We start from the raw sequence: 18,222 nt of genomic DNA, 5'->3' as shown, positions 1-18,222 counted from the left end.
AGGATGAAGTGAGCTGTAGCTCACGAAAGCTCATGCTCAAATAAATTGGTTAGTCTCTAAGGTGCCACAAGTACTCCTTTTCTTTTTGCAAAGACAGACTAACAGGGCTGTTACTCTGAAAACTGTAAGGAGAGCGATCACTTAAGATGAGCTATTCCCAGCAGGAGAGCGGGGGGGGGGGGGGGGGGAGAGGAGAAAACCTTTTGTAGTGATAAGGTGGGCCGTTTCCAGCAGTTAACAGGAACGTCCGAGGAGCCGGACGGGGGGGGGGAGGGAATAAACATGGGATAAATAAACAATAAAGATGTCAAGAATTATAACATTCATAAACCAGTCAGAGAACACTTCAATCTCTTTGGTCACTTGATTACAGACCTAAAAGTGACAATTCTTCAACAAAAAAACTTCAAAAACAGACTCCAACGAGAGACTGCTGAATTGGAATTAATTTGCAAACTGGATACAATTAATTTAGGCTTGAATAGAGACTGGGAGTGGATGGATCATTACACAAAGTAAAACTATCACTCCTAAAGTCAGCATGTCCCTGACCTCTCTCTCCAGGGTTACAGCAACGTTCAGCTGGGTCAGTCCAGAGCCCAGAGCTCTCCAACCCTTCTCTAGTCCCAGTCCAGAAGCCCAGCACTTAACCCCACCTGGCCCCTGCTCTGTCCTTTGTCCTTGTTCCCCAGGAAACCTGGTCACCTGGCCTCCTCCTCAGCCCTTTGTTCTCCAGCTCATCACAGCTGGCTGGCATCCTGCGGAGCATTGGTCATCCATTGTCGTCAGTTGCTAGGTACCAAATGTCCAGGCAATTGGAGTGGCCATTGTCTTTTCCTGGCTCTCCATAGGGCCAGGCCTCAGACAGCCTGGCGTCAGTCACACCTGGATCTCTGCAAAGAGTAAACAACCTTTCCCCCCCACCCAGTTAATCATGCAGCACATAGGGGAAACTGAGGCACACACAATACTCATCCAAAATATTATGAAAAATTCCCACTCTGTCACAAGAGGATTGAAGGTTAGAGCATAGTCCATTCTGCTTGGCCCAGAGACCAGCCAAGCTGCAGTGAACCCTTGGTTCAAGTTCTGACTGCCCCCCTGTCTGACCTCCGCTGGCAGACTCCTGATGAGAGCCCAGACTGTTTCCTGCAGGCATTGGCCATTATCTTTGAAAACTCATGTCGATCGGAGGAAGTCCTAGATGACTGGTAAAAGGCTAATGTAGTGCCCATCTTTAAAAAAGGGAAGGAGGAGGATCCGGGGAACTACAGGCCAGTCAGCCTCACCTCAGTCCCTGGAAAAATCATGGAGTAGGTCCTCTAGGAATCAATTCTGAAGCACTTACACGAGAGGAAAGTGATCAGGAACAGTCAGCATGGATTCACCAAGGGCAAATCATGCCTGACTAATCTAATTGCCTTCTATGATGAGATAACTGGCTCTGTGGATGAGGGGAAAGCGGTGGACGTGTTGTTCCTTGACTTTAGCAAAGCTTTTGACACGGTCTCCCACAGTATTCTTGCCAGCAAGTTAAAGAAGTATGGGCTGGATGAATGGACTATAAGGTGGATAGAAAGCTGGCTAGATTGTCGGGCTCAACGGGTAGTGATCAATGGCTCCATGTCTAGTTGGCAGCCGGTATCAAGTGGAGTGCCCTAAGGGTTGTTCCTGGGGCCGGTTTTGTTCAATATCTTCATAAATGATCTGGAGGATGGTGTGGATTGCACCCTCAGCAAGTTTGCAGATGACACTAAACTGGGAGGAGAGGTAAATACGCTGGAGGGTAGGGATAGGATACAGAGGGACCTAGACAAATTGGAGGATTGGGCCAAAAGAAATCTGATGAGGTTCAACAAGGACAAGTGCAGAGTCTTGCACTTAGGACGGAAGAATCCCATGCACCGCTACAGACTAGGGACCGTTCTGCAGAAAAGGACCTAGGGGTTACAGTGCATGAGAAGCTAGATAGGAGTCAACAGTGTGCCCTTGTTGCCAAGAAGGCCAATGGCATTTTGGGATGTATAAGTAGGGGCATTGCCAGCAGATTGAGGGACATGATCGTTCCCCTCTATTCGGCATTGGTGAGGCCTCATCTGGAGTACTGTGTCCAGTTTTGGGCCCCACACTACAAGAAGGATGTGGAAAAATTGGAAAGAGTCCACCAGAGGGCAACAAAAATGATTAGGGGTCTGGAACACATGAGTTATGAGGAGAGGCTGAGGGAACTGGGGATGTTTAGTCTGCGGAAGAGAAGAATGAGGGGGGATTTGATAGCTGCTTTCAACTACCTGAAAGGGGGTTCCAAAGAGGATGGCTCTAGACTGTTCTCAGTGGTAGCAGATGACAGAACGAGGAGTAATGGTCTCAAGTTCCAGTGGGGAAGATTTAGGTTGGATATTAGGAAAAACTTTTTCATATGAGGGTGGTGAAAGACTAGGGAGGTTACTTAGGGAGGTTGTAGAATCTCCTTCCTTAGAAGATTTTGAGGTCAGGCTTGACAAAGCCCTGGCTGGGATGATTTAATTGAGGATCGGTCCTGTTTTGAGCAGGGGGTTGGACTAGATGACCTCCTGAGGTCCCTTCCAACCCTGATATTCTATGATTCTATGACTTGCCCCCCACCTCCCCAGTCCTTAGATCTTGAGCTGGGAGATTATTGTTCAGCTTCCCAAAGGAGAGGCTGGGAAGTCCATGTTGCTCTGGGGCATTGGTGGCTGGTATCAATGTCCTGGCAGTTGGATTTGCCACTGGCTTTTCAGAAGGTCCAGTGATATAGGGAACAAGACCCAGACAGCTGGGTGCCACCCACATCTGTGACTCCTCGCCTGCCTGGAGAGCAAACAGCTGTTTCCCACCCCCAGGTAACAATGCAGCACACAGGGGAAACTGAGGCACACACAAGCCTCAAAATTATTACCAAAAAAACCCACTTCATCGCACATCCTCAGCCATCCCTCCCCCTCCAATGCACCCCCACCCCAATCACCAGTGCTCCATTTCCACCCACTGCCTCAATGTCCCTCCAAACCCCTCCGCTCCTGCCCCTTTCCCCCTCCCAAACACGGATCACCGCGGCCCCCATTGGCACACGGGCTGCACGGGCTCAGTTTCCTGCAGCGCATTGCACCGACCGGGCCGCTCCCGCAGCTGCCCTGGCTCCCGGTAACCCGCTCCGGGCGCCGGCTGGCCTCAGGCAGGGGACCCGGGCCGGGGCCAGGCGAGCCCCCTGCGCTCGGCGCTGCACTCGCGAATCGGTCGCGCAGCGGAGCCCAGCCCGTGCGGGCAGCGAGGGGCGAATTCTGGCCGGGACGCAGCGCCCCCTCGCGGCGTGGGCAGTCTCTCCAGGCCGGGCGGAGAAGCTCGCGTGGGCTGGAGCCGGCAGCGGGGCTCGGCAGCCGCAGCGGTCGAAGCGCAGACAAGCCCCAGGGAGAGCCCCGGGCGCTCCCGGGTCCGCCGGAGGGCGCAGCGCAGCCGCCCCCGCTGGTTCCCCCCATCCAGCCTCGCCCCCTTCCCATCCAGCCCCGCCGCCTGGGCTCCCCGGCCAGGCCACAGCCCAGCCCCCCGGGAGCCCAGCCCTCGGCCCCGCGCCGCGGCTCTCTGGTGCCAGGCGGCGCAGGGGCGGACCAGGGGGCGGGGAGCGGCGCTGGGCCGGGCTAAGCCGGGGACCGGGAGCCGGACCCGGCCGCTCACCCCAGGGCTCGTGCGGTGCCCCCGCGGCTCCTTCTCCTCTGCCCGGCCCTCTGGCTCCGGGGCTACCCCGGCACTTCCCCTGCGGCTGCCCCCGGGCCGTGCCCCGCAGGGACCCAGCCATGGCCGTGCCAAGCCCCAGCAAGTTCCAGTTCGCCATCGACCGCGGTGGCACCTTCACCGACATCTTTGCCCGCTGCCCCGGGGGGCGCGTCCGCGTGATGAAGCTGCTGTCCGAGGACCCGGCCAACTACCGCGATGCGCCCACGGAAGGCATCCGCCGCATCCTGCAGGAGGTGAGGGGCCGGGCACGGGGCGGCTGGCAGTGCCGGGGGGAGCCGTTCACAGCCCTAGGATGGTCTTGGCTAGGAGCGGGCACTGACCCCAGGGGCTCCGGAGGCAGAGATGCCCAGCCCCCTGGCTGGCAGCTGCATGCGCTGGCCCGGGCGCCGGGGGGCATGGTGGGGCGCAGACGCTGCGCTGGAGCACCCCAGTGGGCCCGTTCACTCCCCGCGGTCCGTTTGGCTCCTTTCCCCCCCGAGGCCCCGGTCAGCCCAGCGCACCGCCCAGGCCAGGAATGCACCTCAGCAGATCGGAGCGGGCGCCGTCTGACCAGCATCCTGCCCCCGGCGGCAGCCAAATTGGCCCCAATAGCCCGGAGCAGACTGGGCAGCCTCTCGCCCTGTCTGTCTCTTGCACGTCCCGCTGCCAGGATCGCAGCAGCATCCAGGCAGCCCGCATCCTGCCTGTGGCTCTGGCCCCGCAGAGTGAGCCTGGCCCATCTGGGAGGGGGTGGCCGTTTCTCCCTGGCCCAGCTGGGTTTGATGCAGGAAGGGGGCGCGGTGTGTGACACCCTGCGGGAGGCGCTCTCCTGACAGATCTGTCATGGTGGGGCCCCAGCACCCCCTGTTCTCCCTAAGGGGGTGCTGCCTGGCCTGGCTTTGCCTGAGGGAGGGGAGACCTTGGTTGTGCTGGGTCATGGCTCATGAAGGGCCCCCAAGGTTAGAGCCCTGGGCTGGGAAGCCAGGCTCCTGGGGTGTTTCCAGCTCTTCCACTGGCTCGCTGGATCACCTTGAACCAGTTCCTTCCCCTCTTAGCCTCAATTTCCCCATCAGCACTCTGGGGACAGTGACTCCCTTCTCCTGGGCTCATGGGCATGAGATGATCTGAGCTCCATGGAGGGGTGTTACTGGCTGTGGGAGGAGAGTGCCCCACAGTGACAGGAGCTTCCCCCAGGAATGCGGCATTCCCTTTCCCTGCGACCGCCCCCTGGACACATCGCAGATAGAGTGGATCCGCATGGGGACCACGGTGGCCACCAACGCCCTGCTGGAGCGCAAGGGGGAGCGGATTGCCCTGCTGATCACCAAGGGCTTCCGGGATCTCCTGCACATCGGCAACCAGGCTCGGCCCAGAATCTTTGATCTGGTGAGTCCCCAGCCCTGCCTCCTGTCTGTGTGCCTCTCCTGGGCCAGGCTGCTACTGCTGACATGACTTTGTATGGCCTTGGGTGCCAAGTGTGGCCAGGGCAAGGAGCTCCTGGGTCCAGGAGCATCTGGAATCTGGGCAGGATTCTCCTGCATGCTCTGTCTCTGAGTAAACCAGCCCCCCACTGCCCTCAGGGCCCCTTTCCCACATGCCAGGGGCAGCCGGGCAGGGCGGGGTATGTGCTGCACCTGAATCCAGCACGTGAGGCCCTGGGGGAGTCGCCCTTCGGGAGGGCCCTGTCCACTGACCCAGAGGATGTCCTTGGGAACCCAGTGCAAGGGGCCCATTGTTTGGAAGAAGCCTGGACTGGATTCCTTAGCTAATCTCTGGCTGCAGTACCCGCCCCCCTTTCTCTGCACTTGGCTGGCTGTGGGGCCACGTGGCAGCTGCGGCTGCTCCATCCCTCCCCACAGACCCTCCCAACTCTTGCTGGCAGTGGCTTTCCCCTGAGGCTCCCCTGCACTTTGTACATGGCCTGGATTGAGCCTTTAATCCCTGGAAAAAGAAGAGGAGGACTTGTGGCACCTTAGAGACTAACCAATTTATCTGAGCATCAGCTTTTATGAGCTACAGCTCACTGCATCCGATGCATCCCAGAGAGCCCCAGTCCAGGCGCCTCCCTCACTGAGCACCCAGGGGTGGGGGTGGGGGTGGGGGGGCAGGGCGGGTGTGTCCTGGCTGTCGGCTCTGGTGTCTGTTCTAGATGGGAGGGTCTAGACTAAGCCACTGACTTCCTCCTGATGTGCCTCCCTTTGGGTACGTCCACACAGCAAACACAGCCAACAGCAAACACAGCCGCGGCAGCAAGCCTTGGTGCTGGTCAGCTGACTCGGGCCCCCGGGCTCCCCACACAGTGTAGACGTTTGGCCTTGGGCTGAAGGCTAGGAATCGAGACCCCCCTGTCCCACCTCTGCTGGGTCTCAGGGCCTGGCTGCAGCCCGAGCAGGCATAGTGCGGCCCAAGGCAGCTGCCCCAGGTCCTGAGATGGTGCCGCGGGTGTTTTGCTGTGTAGATGTGCCTTTAGCCTCTCTGGGGCAAGAGGGGTTAAACCAGGGGTGGGCAAACTTTTTGGCCTGAGGGCCGCATCGGGTTTCAAGAAATTGTATGGAGGGCCAGATAGGGGAGACTGTGCCTCCCCAAACAGCCAGGCGTGGCCCGGCTCCTGCCACCTATCCAACCCCCCTTGCTTCTCGCCCCCTGATGGCCCCCCCCAGGACTCCTGCCCCATCCAACCCCCGCATTCTCTGTCCCCTGACGCCCACCCCTCCGGGACCCCTGCCCCATCCACCCCTCCCTGTCCCCTGACTGCCCCCAGAACCCCCGCCCCTGAATGCCCCCGCCGCCCGTTCAACCCCCCCTCTCCTTCCTGACTGCCTACCCCTGGGACCCCTGCCCCCATTCAACCCCTCTGTTCCCTGCCCTCTGACTGTTCTGACCCCTATCACACCCCTGCCCACCACCCCGACCTCCCCTGCCCTCTATTCAACCCCCCGCTCTCTGCCCCCTCACCGCGCCGCCCAGAGCACTAGGACAGGCAGCCACGCCGCCCGTCTGGAGCTAGCCACTGACCGTGCCGCACAGAGACCAGGTCAGGCAGCCAGGCCGCACAGCACACACCGGGTCAGGCCGGGCTCTGCAGCTGCACTGCCCCAGGAGCTCGCCACCCCCCTCCCAGAGCATCGCGACGGTGGCCTAGTGAGCTGAGGCTGAGGAAGGGGGAACAGCAGGGGAGGGGCCAGGGATAGCTTCCCAGGCCAGGAGCTCAGGGGCCGGGCAGGAGGGTGTCCCGGCGTCCCCGGGTGATGCTCTGGAACTGCTCCCTATGAAGCCAGCAGGACTCTGGGGAGGTCTCCTCTCTGGGAGCAGCCTGTCTTCAGGACACAGAGCTCAACCGGCTTCCCCCTTCCTGGGTCTGACCTCGGAGCATTCAGCCTCCTCTGCCCCTCCATGCGCATCCCACAGCGAGTCCGCTCAGGTGGGGTCCTGGGGAAGCCAGAGGGTCCTGACCCCCAACTCTGCAGTCAGACGTGACTCTCAGCCAGCCAGTAAAAAGGAGGTTTATTAGACGACAGGAACATGGTCTAACACAGAGCTTGTAGGTGCAGAGAACAGGACCCCTCAGCTGGGTCCATTTTGGGGGGCAGTGAGCCAGACAACCACGCCTGCACTTCACTCCATGTCCTGGCCAGCCCCAAACTGAAACTCCCTCCAGCCTCTCCTCCCCTGGGCTTTGTCCCTTTCCCGGGCCAGGAGGTCACCGGATTCCTTTGTTCTCCAACCCTTTAGCTCTCACCTTGCAGGGGGGAAGGGCCAGGCCATCAGTTGCCAGGAAACAGGGTGTCGGCCATTCTCTGTGTCCAGACCCCTGTGGACACCTGCCCTCTAGGGCTCTGCAGTGATCATACACCCTTATCCCACCCCCTAGATACTTAAGAACTGCGTAGGGGAAACTGAGGCACCCCCACACTATTCAGAGGAAACATTAAGAACAGTCCCGCTTCGTCACAGAGGGTCTTGTGGGCTGGGCTGTAGTTTGCTCACCCAGGTGTGACAGTGCCCTGGGACGCTGTGTTGGGAGAGAGCGATCAGAGTCCCGGAGCCCTGCACAGCCGTTCCTGGTGGGGCCCTGATTGACTGCAGCAAGGAGCCGGGTTTGGGGGGCGGGAGGCGCCTCCAGGACCACCTGGAAGAGGGGAGGAAATGAGGCTACTGAGGCTGAACCGGGGGCCTCACAGGCCAGGGGCTGGGCTGAGTCAGAGAGTCCTGGCGGGAGCAGGGCCTGGGGCTTGGCCCCTCTCCTGGGGCGGGCGGGTGGTGGGCAGGGAGCCCACCCCAGTGGGCGGGAGTTGTGGGGAGCTGGGGCAGCGCAGAGAGACCTGGGTCAGTGGGGTGCGGCAGGACGTGGCGGGTGGGGCTGCACAGACAGCAGCCTCACACCGGGAGCGGGGACCCCAATGCACCCCCCCAGCCCCCGAGGGTTAGAGGGGTGGGGGGTGGCAGCAGGGGATCAGAAGTGATGGAGTGAACTGCAGCAAGGCGGGGGAGGATCAGCCCCCCAGCCACTTCGCCCTGGCGGCCACCTGGGGGTGGGCGGGACAAGAGCCAATCCCTGGGTCTGCCCCAGACCATGCGGGGGCGCGTGCGACTGGCCCTGCCCTAGGGCTGATCTCCACACTCCAGCCCCCCAGCCTGGCAGTGACCAGGCCCCTCTGTCGGGTCCCCAGGAGGTGGCAATGCCCGAGGTGCTGTATGAGGAGGTGGTCGAGGTGGACGAGCGGCTGATCCTGCACCACGCCAGCTGCCAGCTCCCCGGGGCCGACCCCAGCCAGGTGCTCCCAGGTTGGTGTTTGGAGCCAGGCAGAGGGGGGAGGTCAGGGCCGGCTGGACCCGGCCCGCTGCGTACCCAGAGCAGCGCCATGGAGGGGGTTCAGCTCGTGTCCCTTTGGTGTCTCCCCAATTACCCCTCCCCTCCCCCCCGCTCTCTGTCCTCAGCCAGTCCCCTCCCCACATTGCCCTGCTCTCTGCCCCATGGCCTCTGCGGGGGGGTGGGGGGGAAGCAGGATTGGGGATGCGGTTTGCGGGCGTGGGCCCCTCTACCGTGGCTCCATCCCCTCCCCAGGCGTGGTGGGGGATTCGCTGGTGGTGCAGCGCCCCGTGGACCTGGCCGCGCTGCGGAGAGACCTGCAGCGGCTGTTGACGCAGGGGATCCGGAGCCTGGCCGTGGTGCTCCTGCACTCCTATGCGTGAGTTCCTCCGGGGGGGCGCTGGGCCCCACCCCACTCGCGGTGCTCAGAGCCAGTCGGGGCTGGAGCCTGCACCTCCAAAACCTGGGGAACAGGTCAGCCTGGTGCACCCCCACGCTGGGCACCGCACCCGGCTTGGTGCCCACCAGCGCCCCTGCTCAGCTGCTCGCATGGCCCTGCCCCAGGGGGCTGGGGACTCTCCTGTCTGGCTTTGGGTGCGGGTGCCTTGCTCTGGGGAAACTGGCGCCCCGCTGATTGCCGTATGGCTGGGGCAGCCCCGGCCCCACGGCTCTCCCCAGTCCCCTGACTCTTCTCTTTCTCCCTGGCAGCTGGCCAGCCCATGAGCAGCAAGTGGGGGCACTGGCCCAGGAGCTGGGCTTCCAGCACGTGTCTCTGTCATCCTCGGTGATGCCCATGGTGCGGGTGGTGCCACGCGGGTACACCGCCTGTGCCGATGCCTACCTGACCCCCTGCATTCGCCGCTACCTCGATGGCTTCTGCGCCAGCTTCACCCAGCAACTCCAGGTGAGCATGACGGCACATCGCCTCCAGGGCCTGCCATGCCCTGATTGCCCCAGCGGCTGGGCGGGCGTTGCCCTGAACAGCCCCCTGGCGCTGCCCCACTGACCCAGGCAGACGTGGCTCTTCTCGCCTCCCCACACGGCCACCCCCGCTCCGCCACATGGACTCCTCTGCTCCCCTCTTCTGTGCCTGGTCCGTGTCCCCATGCCAGGGCCCTCTCCCTGCCTGGGGCACGTCCCAGAGCCCCTCACCTGGCTCCAGCCTCTGTCCCAGGGCCCGTCCCGGTTCTGCTGGCCTTGTGAACCTGGCTGGGGACCCTGGTTCCCGTTCTGCCTCCTGCCCTCGGTCCATGCAGGGCCCCTCATCCCACCTGGCTCCAGGCTCACCTGCTCTCTCTGGCTCCCTCTGCAGGACACCCAGGTGCTCTTCATGCGCTCCGACGGGGGCCTGACCCCCATGGGGCAGTTCAGTGGCTCCCGGGCCATCCTGTCTGGCCCCGCTGGCGGCGTTGTGGGCTACGCGATCACCACCTACAACCAGGAGGACAGGCAGCCTGTGATCGGCTTTGACATGGGAGGTGGGTGCGGCATGCAGGGGGGTCTCTCCCTGTGACTGGGGAGGGTCTGAGCTCCTTTGCACATGGCAGGGGGATGCTGGCTCCCCCAGATGGACTCCCCCAGGGCAGGTGAGGCCCGGCGCTGGGAGGGCGGGCGGGGAAGCTGGGATGTTGCCCTGCCCCGGGCAGGCTGCAGGCCCTGGGGACGGAGCCGGCTGCATGGAGCCAGCTCGGAGCCAGGCCCTGGCTGGGGCCTGGGGCAAGCGGCTGAGCTGTGACTCCCGCAGGCACCTCGACGGATGTCAGCCGCTACGCTGGCGAGTACGAGCATGTCTTCGAGGCGACCACAGCTGGGATCAGCATCCAGGCCCCCCAGCTGGACATCAACACCGTGGCGGCCGGCGGCGGCTCCATGCTCTTCTTCCGGTGGGTGCCTGCCTGCGGCCGTGCCCCCGCACAGCCCCTTCCCTGGCCTGCCGCTCCTGGGGAGCCTTCCCCCAGCGGTGGGGTTCAGGGACCCTGGCTGGCTTGGGGGGGCTCGAACAGCCAGTCCTGCTGCTGTGGCCCCCTGACTCCCCTTACAAAGGGGGTGAGCCTCCCACAGCCCTCAGTGGCACCCACTCCAGGCCTAGCAGCCCCAGTCCTGCTTGTGGGCCGGGAGAGGGCCCCCGAGCGCGGGGTTGGGGCTGGGAGCCGAATGGCAAGGGCACTGTGGGCTGGCTCTGGGGGTGCTTTGCCTGCTGCTCAAGGGACTGTTTGGGCCTTGCGCTCTGACGTTCCTGGCCCGAGGGGCTGTGCTTGTCTGAGCTTCAGCATCCGGCCCCTGGACATCGGCCACTCGTGGCTCGCAGCAGAGCTGGCCTGGTTCTGGCCCCGTCCCGGCTCCTTCTCCCCTCCCCACAGCTAAGCAGTGTCAGGGCAGCTCTGAGACCTACACACGCTCGGCTACTGCTGGGAGCAGTGCTGCACCCCATTTCCCCCCAAAAGGGGGCACTCTCCCCTGCGTCAGCGCAGACCCCAATGCCCCTGCCTGGCGCTAGGGGCGTGTGCTGCCGGGGGGGGGGCCTCAGTAGGGGGCGCTCTCCCCCGGGTCTGACCCCAATGCCCCTGCCTGGCGCTAGGGGCGTGTGCTGCCGGGCGGGAGGGGCTCAGTAGGGGGCGCTCTCCCCTGGGTCTGACCCTGATGCCCCAGCCTGGCGCTAGGGGCGTGTGCTGCCGGGCGGGGGGGGCTCAGTAGGGGGTGCTCTCCCCCGGGTCTGACCCCAATGCCCCTGCCTGGCGCTAGGGGCGTGTGCTGCCGGGGGGGGGGGGCTCAGTAGGGGGCGCTCTCCCCCGGGTCTGACCCTGATGCCCCAGCCTGGCGCTAGGGGCGTGTGCTGCCGGGCGGGGGGGGGGCTCAGTAGGGGGCGCTCTCCTCTGGGTCTGACCCTGATGCCCCAGCCTGGCGCTAGGGGCGTGTGCTGCCGGGCGGGGGGGGCTCAGTAGGGGGCGCTCTCCCCTGGGTCTGACCCTGATGCCCCAGCCTGGCGCTAGGGGCGTGTGCTGCCGGGGGGGGGGCTCAGTAGGGGGCGCTCTCCCCCGGGTTTGTCTCCGATGCCCCAGCCTGGCGCTAGGGGCGTGTGCTGCCGAGCGGGGGGGGCTCAGTAGGGGGCGCTCTCCCCCGGGTTTGTCTCCGATGCCCCAGCCTGGCGCTAGGGGCATGTGCTGCCGGGCGGGAGGGCTCAGTAGGGGGCGCTCTCCCCCGGGTCTGACCCCGATGCCCCAGCCTGGCGCTAGGGGCATGTAACGGGGCTCCTGACCCTTTGTGTTCATTGGAGATCTCCTGGTACTTCCTGGGGCTGGCGCGTGACCCGCACTGTCCCTGCCTGGGTCTGATCTAGGTCACTCTTTTCCTTCCTCTTGCCCATGTGCCCTCAGCTGGGCACAGGGTTCTCCTTCACTCCCTGCCCCAAACTGCAGGGCGATGCCGCTGCATGGGCCTCCCGTGCCTGCCCGGGGCCGTGCTGCAGTAACGCCTCCTCCTTCTCTCCCCACCAGGTCCGGGCTGTTTGTGGTTGGTCCTGAGTCCGCGGGGGCCCATCCTGGCCCCGCCTCCTACAGGAAGGGTGAGGCCGGGGCTCTGCTGTGCCGGGGCGTGTCTGGGTGGGCTGGCGAGTGGCAGCGACTGACCCCCTTGTCTTTGCAGGGGGGCCCCTGACAGTGACTGATGCCAACCTTTGTCTGGGCCGCCTGCTGCCCCATTACTTCCCCCACATCTTTGGGCCGGGTGAGGACCAGCCGCTCTCGCGGGACGCCGCCCTGCAGGGCTTCCAGGAGCTCACTGCCCGCGTGAATGCCTTCCCGGCCAGCCAGGCGCCGGGCCCCCACCCCTCTCTCACTGTGGAGGAGGTGGCCATGGGCTTCATCCAGGTGGCCAACGAGGCCATGTGCCGGCCCATCCGCTCCCTGACCCAGGTAGGGGCAGGGCAGTGCTGCAGCCCATCAGCCCCAGGATGGTGACATCTGCCCCCTCGTCTCCGCGGAGCTGGCAGGGCATCTCCCCCCACCCCGGGAAAATGCCCAGGAGTCCCCCACCCCTGCTCCCATGCCGGCACTGGGAGCAGAGCCAGGGGCTGTTCATGGACAGCTCCTGGCTCTGCCGGGGCCCCGGCGCTCCCCGGTGTTACGCGCAGTGCTGAGCCCAGGGGAAGGCTCAGGCCAGGCTGGTGACTCTGGCCAAGTGCAGCCCCATCCTGCCTGCGGGTGAGAGAAGGGTCCCCAGGACTTGTTCCTGGGGGTGGGGAAGGTTTCCTGGGGCTCGCTCTCAGTTCCCTGGCTGGGGGTGGGGGTGGTTCCTGGCTCTTGCCAGGGGGGCTCAGTTCCTGGGGGTGGGGGCAGGTTCCCTGGGTCCGCTCCGGGGCGGGGAGCTCGGTTCCCCGGGGGGGTTGGTTCCCTGGGTCTCGCCTGGGCAGGGGGCCTCTGTTTGCCGGAAGAGGGGTTGGGTCCCTGAGCCGGGGCGGGGGGGCTCGGTTTGATGTCCCTGTGGGTGACGCTTCCTCTGGTTCTGGTAGGCGAGGGGCCACGATACCTCGCACCACGTGCTGGCCTGCTTCGGGGGTGCAGGAGGGCAGCACGCCTGCGCCATTGCCCGTGCGCTGGGCATGAAGAGGGTGTTCATTCACAAGTACGTACCGGGGAGCTGGGGCAGGCGCTGGGAGTGGGGGGCTGGGGGGAGCTGGGTGCTGGGAGTGGGGGGACGGGGGGAGAAGGGCCGGGCGCTGGGAGTGGGGGGATGGGGGAAGCAGGACCAGGTGCTGGGAGTGGGGGACAGGGGGAGCTGGGCCGGGTGCTGGGAGCGGGGGGACGGGGGGAGCTGGGCCGGGCACTGAGCGGGGGGACGGGGGGAGCTGGGCCGGGCACTGAGCGGGGGAACATGGGGGGAGCTGGGCCGGGCACTGGGAGTGGGGGGACGGGGGGAGCTGGGCCGGGCGCTGGGAGTGGGGGGACGGGGGGAGCTGGGCCGGGCGCTGGGAATGGGGGGACGGGGGGAGCTGGGCCAGGCGCTGGGAGTGGGGGGACGGGGGGAGCTGGGAAGGGCGCTGGGAGTGGGGTGATGGGGGGAGCTGGGCTGGGCACTGAGTGGGGGAACCTGGGGGGAACTGGGCTGGGCGCTGGGAGTGGGGTGACAGGGGGAGCTGGGACGGGTGCTGGGAGTGGGGGGACGGGGGGAGAAGGGCCGGGCGCTGGGAATGGGGGGATGGGGGGAGCTGGGCTGGGCACTGAGCGGGGGAACCTTGGGGGAACTGGGCCGGGTGCTGGGAGTGGGGGGAGCAGGGCTGGGCGCTGGGGGTAGGGGAAGCTGGGCAGGGCGCTGGGAGTGGGGGGAGCAGGGCTGGGCGCTGGGGGTAGGGGAAGCTGGGCCGGGCGTTGGGAATGGGGGGATGGGGGGAGCAGGGCCGGGCGCTGGGAGTGGGGGGACGGGGGGAGCTGGGACGGGCCCTGGGAGTGGGGGGACGGGGGGAGCTGGGACGGGTGCTGGGAATGGGGGGATGGGGGCAGCTGGGCTGGGCACTGAGCGGGGAACCTGGGGGGAGCTTGGCCGGGTGCTGGGAGTGGGGGGACGGGGGGAGAAGGGCCGGGCGCTGGGAATGGGGGGATGGGGGGAGCTGGGCTGGGCACTGAGCGGGGGAACCTGGGGGGAGCTGGGCCGGGTGCTGGGAGTGGGGGGAGCAGGGCTGGGCGCTGGGGGTAGGGGAAGCTGGGCCGGGCGCTGGGAGTGGGGGGACGGGGGGAGCAGGGCCGGGCGCTGGGAGTGGGGAGACGGGGGGAGCAGGGCCGGGCGCTGAGCGTGGGAACCTGGGGGGAGCTGGGCTGGGTGCTGGGAGTGGGGGGACGGGGGGAGAAGGGCCGGGCGCTGGGAGTGGGGGGACAGGGGGAGCTGGGCCGGGCGCTGGGAATGGGGGGATGGGGGGAGCTGGGCCGGGCACTGAGCGGGGGAATCTGGGGGGAACTGGGCCGGGTTTTGGGAGTGGGGGGAGCAGGGCTGGGCGCTGGGGGTAGGGGAAGCTGGGCCGGGCGCTGGGAGTGGGGGGACGGGGGGAGCAGGGCCGGGCGCTGGGAGTGGGGAGACGGGGGGAGCTGGGCTGGGCACTGAGCGTGGGAACCTGGGGGGAGCTGGGACGGGTGCTGGGAGTGGGGGGACGGGGGGAGAAGGGCCGGGCGCTGGGAATAGGGGGATGGGGGGAGCTGGGCTGGGCACTGAGCGGGGGAACCTGGGGGGAGCTGGGCTGGGCGCTGGGGGTAGGGGAAGCTGGGCCGGGCGCTGGGAGTGGGGAGACGGGGGGAGCTGGGCCGGGCGCTGGGAGTGGGGGGACGGGGGGAGCAGGGCCGGGCGCTGGGAGTGGGGGGAGCAGGGCTGGGCGCTGGGGGTAGGGGGAGCAGGGCCGGGCGCTGGGAGTGGGGAGACGGGGGGAGAAGGGCCGGGTGCTGGGAGTGGGGGGACGGGGGGAGAAGGGCCGGGCGCTGGGAATGGGGGGATGGGGGGAGCTGGGCTGGGCACTGAGCGGGGGAACCTTGGGGGAACTGGGCCGGGTGCTGGGAGTGGGGGGAGCAGGGCTGGGCGCTGGGGGTAGGGGAAGCTGGGCAGGGCGCTGGGAGTGGGGGGAGCAGGGCTGGGCGCTGGGAGTGGGGGGACGAGGGGAGCTGGGACGGGCCCTGGGAGTGGGGGGACGGGGGGAGCTGGGACGGGTGCTGGGAGTGGGGGGACGGGGGGAGAAGGGCCGGGCGCTGGGAGTGGGGGGAGCAGGGCTGGGCGCTGGGAGTGGGGTGACAGGGGGAGCTGGGCCGGGCGCTGGGAGTGGGGGGACAGGGGGAGCTGGGCCGGGCGCTGGGAGTGGGGGGACAGGGGGAGCTGGGCCGGGCGCTGGGAATGGGGGGATGGGGGGAGCTGGGCCGGGCACTGAGCGGGGGAATCTGGGGGGAACTGGGCCGGGTTTTGGGAGTGGGGGGAGCAGGGCTGGGCGCTGGGGGTAGGGGAAGCTGGGCCGGGCGCTGGGAGTGGGGGGACGGGGGGAGCAGGGCCGGGCGCTGGGAGTGGGGAGACGGGGGGAGCTGGGCCGGGCACTGAGCGTGGGAACCTGGGGGGAGCTGGGACGGGTGCTGGGAGTGGGGGGACGGGGGGAGAAGGGCCGGGCGCTGGGAATAGGGGGATGGGGGGAGCTGGGCTGGGCACTGAGCGGGGGAACCTGGGGGGAGCTGGGCTGGGCGCTGGGGGTAGGGGAAGCTGGGCCGGGCGCTGGGAGTGGGGAGACGGGGGGAGCAGGGCCGGGCGCTGGGAGTGGGGAGACGGGGGGAGCTGGGCCGGGCACTGAGCGTGGGAACCTGGGGGGAGCTGGGACGGGTGCTGGGAGTGGGGGGACGGGGGGAGAAGGGCCGGGCGCTGGGAATAGGGGGATGGGGGGAGCTGGGCTGGGCACTGAGCGGGGGAACCTGGGGGGAGCTGGGCTGGGCGCTGGGGGTAGGGGAAGCTGGGCCGGGCGCTGGGAGTGGGGAGACGGGGGGAGCTGGGCCGGGCGCTGGGAGTGGGGGGACGGGGGGAGCAGGGCCGGGCGCTGGGAGTGGGGGGAGCAGGGCTGGGCGCTGGGAGTGGGGAGACGGGGGGAGCAGGGCCGGGCGCTGGGAGTGGGGAGACGGGGGGAGCTGGGCCGGGCGCTGGGAGTGGGGAGACGGGGGGAGCAGGGCCGGGCGCTGGGAGTGGGGAGACGGGGGGAGCAGGGCCGGGCGCTGGGAGTGGGGAGACGGGGGGAGCAGGGCCGGGCGCTGGGAGTGGGGGGAGCAGGGCTGGGCGCTGGGAGTGGGGAGACGGGGGGAGCAGGGCCGGGCGCTGGGAGTGGGGAGACGGGGGGAGCTGGGCCGGGCGCTGGGAGTGGGGAGACGGGGGGAGCAGGGCCGGGCGCTGGGAGTGGGGAGACGGGGGGAGCAGGGCCGGGCGCTGGGAGTGGGGAGACGGGGGGAGCTGGGCCGGGCGCTGGGAGTGGGGGGACGGGGGGAGCAGGGCCGGGCGCTGGGAGTGGGGGGAGCAGGGCTGGGCGCTGGGAGTGGGGAGACGGGGGGAGCAGGGCCGGGCGCTGGGAGTGGGGAGACGGGGGGAGCTGGGCCGGGCGCTGGGAGTGGGGAGACGGGGGGAGCAGGGCCGGGCGCTGGGAGTGGGGAGACGGGGGGAGCTGGGCCGGGCACTGAGCGTGGGAACCTGGGGGGAGCTGGTATGGGTGCTGGGAGTGGGGGGACTGGGGGGAGCCTGTGGTTCCTGCGTAGCTGGACCCGCGCCCTGGGACCGGCCAGGGGCCGCTCTGCCCGGCTCAGGGTGCCCCCCGCCGCGTTGCCCTGAGGACCGAGCTGGAGCCCTCACGCCGGGTCTCCTTGCAGGCACAGCGGGATCCTGTCGGCCTACGGCCTGGCCCTGGCGGACGTGGTGCACGAGGCCCAGGAGCCCTGCTCCCTGCGCTACGGGCCCCAGGCCTATGCCCAGCTGGACGAGCGCCTGGCGGCGCTGGAGACCGAGTGTGTGCGGGCCCTGCAGGCCCAGGGCTTCCCCAGGTACCCGCCCCACTGGCCCAGGGCTGCCCACCGGGGTCTGGAGCTGGGGTGCTGCCGGCTGGACGCCCCGAGGAGAAAGCACTGGGTGCTGCAGGGATCAGGAGGGGCCCGTCACCCTCTGCCCCGGGGTTTGCATCAGCACCTCCCACTGCTTTCTCCGGGCGGGCAGGTGCGGGCTCTCAGGTGGGGGGCGGGCTCTTGGGGGGTGGGCAGATGGGCTCTCTAGCACTCAGCAGGCAGGCGGGCTTTCAGGGGGGCGGGCTCTCGGGGGGCGGGGGAGCTTTCAGGAGGGCGGGCGGGCTCTCTGGCGGGGGGACGGGCTCTCGGGGGGGCGGGGGAGCTTTCAGGGGGCGGGCGGGGCTCTCTGGCGGGGGGACGGGCTCTCGGGGGGGCGAGGGAGCTTTCAGGGGGGCGGGCGGGCTCTCTGGCGGGGGGACGGGCTCTCGGGGGGCGGGGGAGCTTTCAGGGGGGCGGGCGGGGCTCTCTGGCGGGGGGACGGGCTCTCGGGGGGGCGGGGGAGCTTTCAGGGGGGCGGGCGGGGCTCTCTGGCGGGGGGACGGGCTCTCGGGGGGCGGGGGAGCTTTCAGGGGGGCGGGTGGGCTCTCTAACATGCAGCAGGCGGGTGGGCTCTCTGTCTAGAACCCCCCCACCCCCCCGCAGCTAACCGCTCCCTCCCCACCCAGGTCTCAGATCCGCACGGAGCCCTTCCTGAACCTGCGCTATGAGCGCACAGACTGTGCCCTCATGTGCTCGGCCAAGGGGCACCCGGCCACGTCCGATTCCTGCCGGGCCGGGGACTTCCGCGCCGCCTTCTCCAGCAGGTGGGTGTCCCTTGCCCCACGCAGGGGCCTGGGCCTCTCCTTCCCCCGGCAGCATTGGGGCTGCGGCTGCCATCCCTTCGGGCAGGGGTCTGCCTAGGCCCTGGGGGGAGGAGTTGCTGCCCTGTGCTTCTCCCAGAACGACTGATGTGCACCGTGGCACGATCCTGAGGGCCCTGGGCTTAATCACAGAATCCTAGAAGATCAGGGTTGGAAGGGACCTCAGGAGGTCATCTAGTCCAACCCCCTGCTCAAAGCAGGACCAATCCCCAACGAAACCATCCCAACCAGGGCTTTGTCAAGCCTGACCTTAAAAACCTCTAAGGATGCA

The 18,222-nt window shown here is 67.1% G+C and overlaps 1 protein-coding gene across 3 annotated transcripts in view; it reads left to right on the top strand.

Annotated features, from left to right (window-relative positions):
• The first annotated feature begins 243 nt into the window (after positions 1 to 243).
• OPLAH (5-oxoprolinase, ATP-hydrolysing) overlaps positions 244 to 18,222 on the top strand; it is a 52,865-nt gene continuing 34,886 nt past the window's right edge. For all 3 annotated transcript variants that reach the window (XM_073329809.1, XM_073329811.1, XM_073329810.1), the window contains exons 1-12: positions 244 to 3,986; positions 4,927 to 5,118; positions 8,403 to 8,517; positions 8,798 to 8,921; positions 9,251 to 9,446; positions 9,855 to 10,020; positions 10,287 to 10,425; positions 12,037 to 12,104; positions 12,185 to 12,453; positions 13,050 to 13,162; positions 16,903 to 17,073; positions 17,757 to 17,894. In XM_073329809.1, the coding sequence (XP_073185910.1) occupies positions 2,871 to 3,986; positions 4,927 to 5,118; positions 8,403 to 8,517; positions 8,798 to 8,921; positions 9,251 to 9,446; positions 9,855 to 10,020; positions 10,287 to 10,425; positions 12,037 to 12,104; positions 12,185 to 12,453; positions 13,050 to 13,162; positions 16,903 to 17,073; positions 17,757 to 17,894 (2,807 nt within the window). In that variant the 5' untranslated portion in view covers positions 244 to 2,870. The remainder of the gene's footprint in view (positions 3,987 to 4,926; positions 5,119 to 8,402; positions 8,518 to 8,797; positions 8,922 to 9,250; positions 9,447 to 9,854; positions 10,021 to 10,286; positions 10,426 to 12,036; positions 12,105 to 12,184; positions 12,454 to 13,049; positions 13,163 to 16,902; positions 17,074 to 17,756; positions 17,895 to 18,222) is intronic.

Source organism: Lepidochelys kempii, chromosome 2 (genome assembly GCF_965140265.1).
Source record: "Lepidochelys kempii isolate rLepKem1 chromosome 2, rLepKem1.hap2, whole genome shotgun sequence".
NCBI classification, from domain to species: Eukaryota; Metazoa; Chordata; order Testudines; family Cheloniidae; genus Lepidochelys; species Lepidochelys kempii.
The sequence above is the reverse complement of the archived record's forward strand: the minus strand, read 5'-3'. Positions and strand labels throughout refer to the sequence as shown.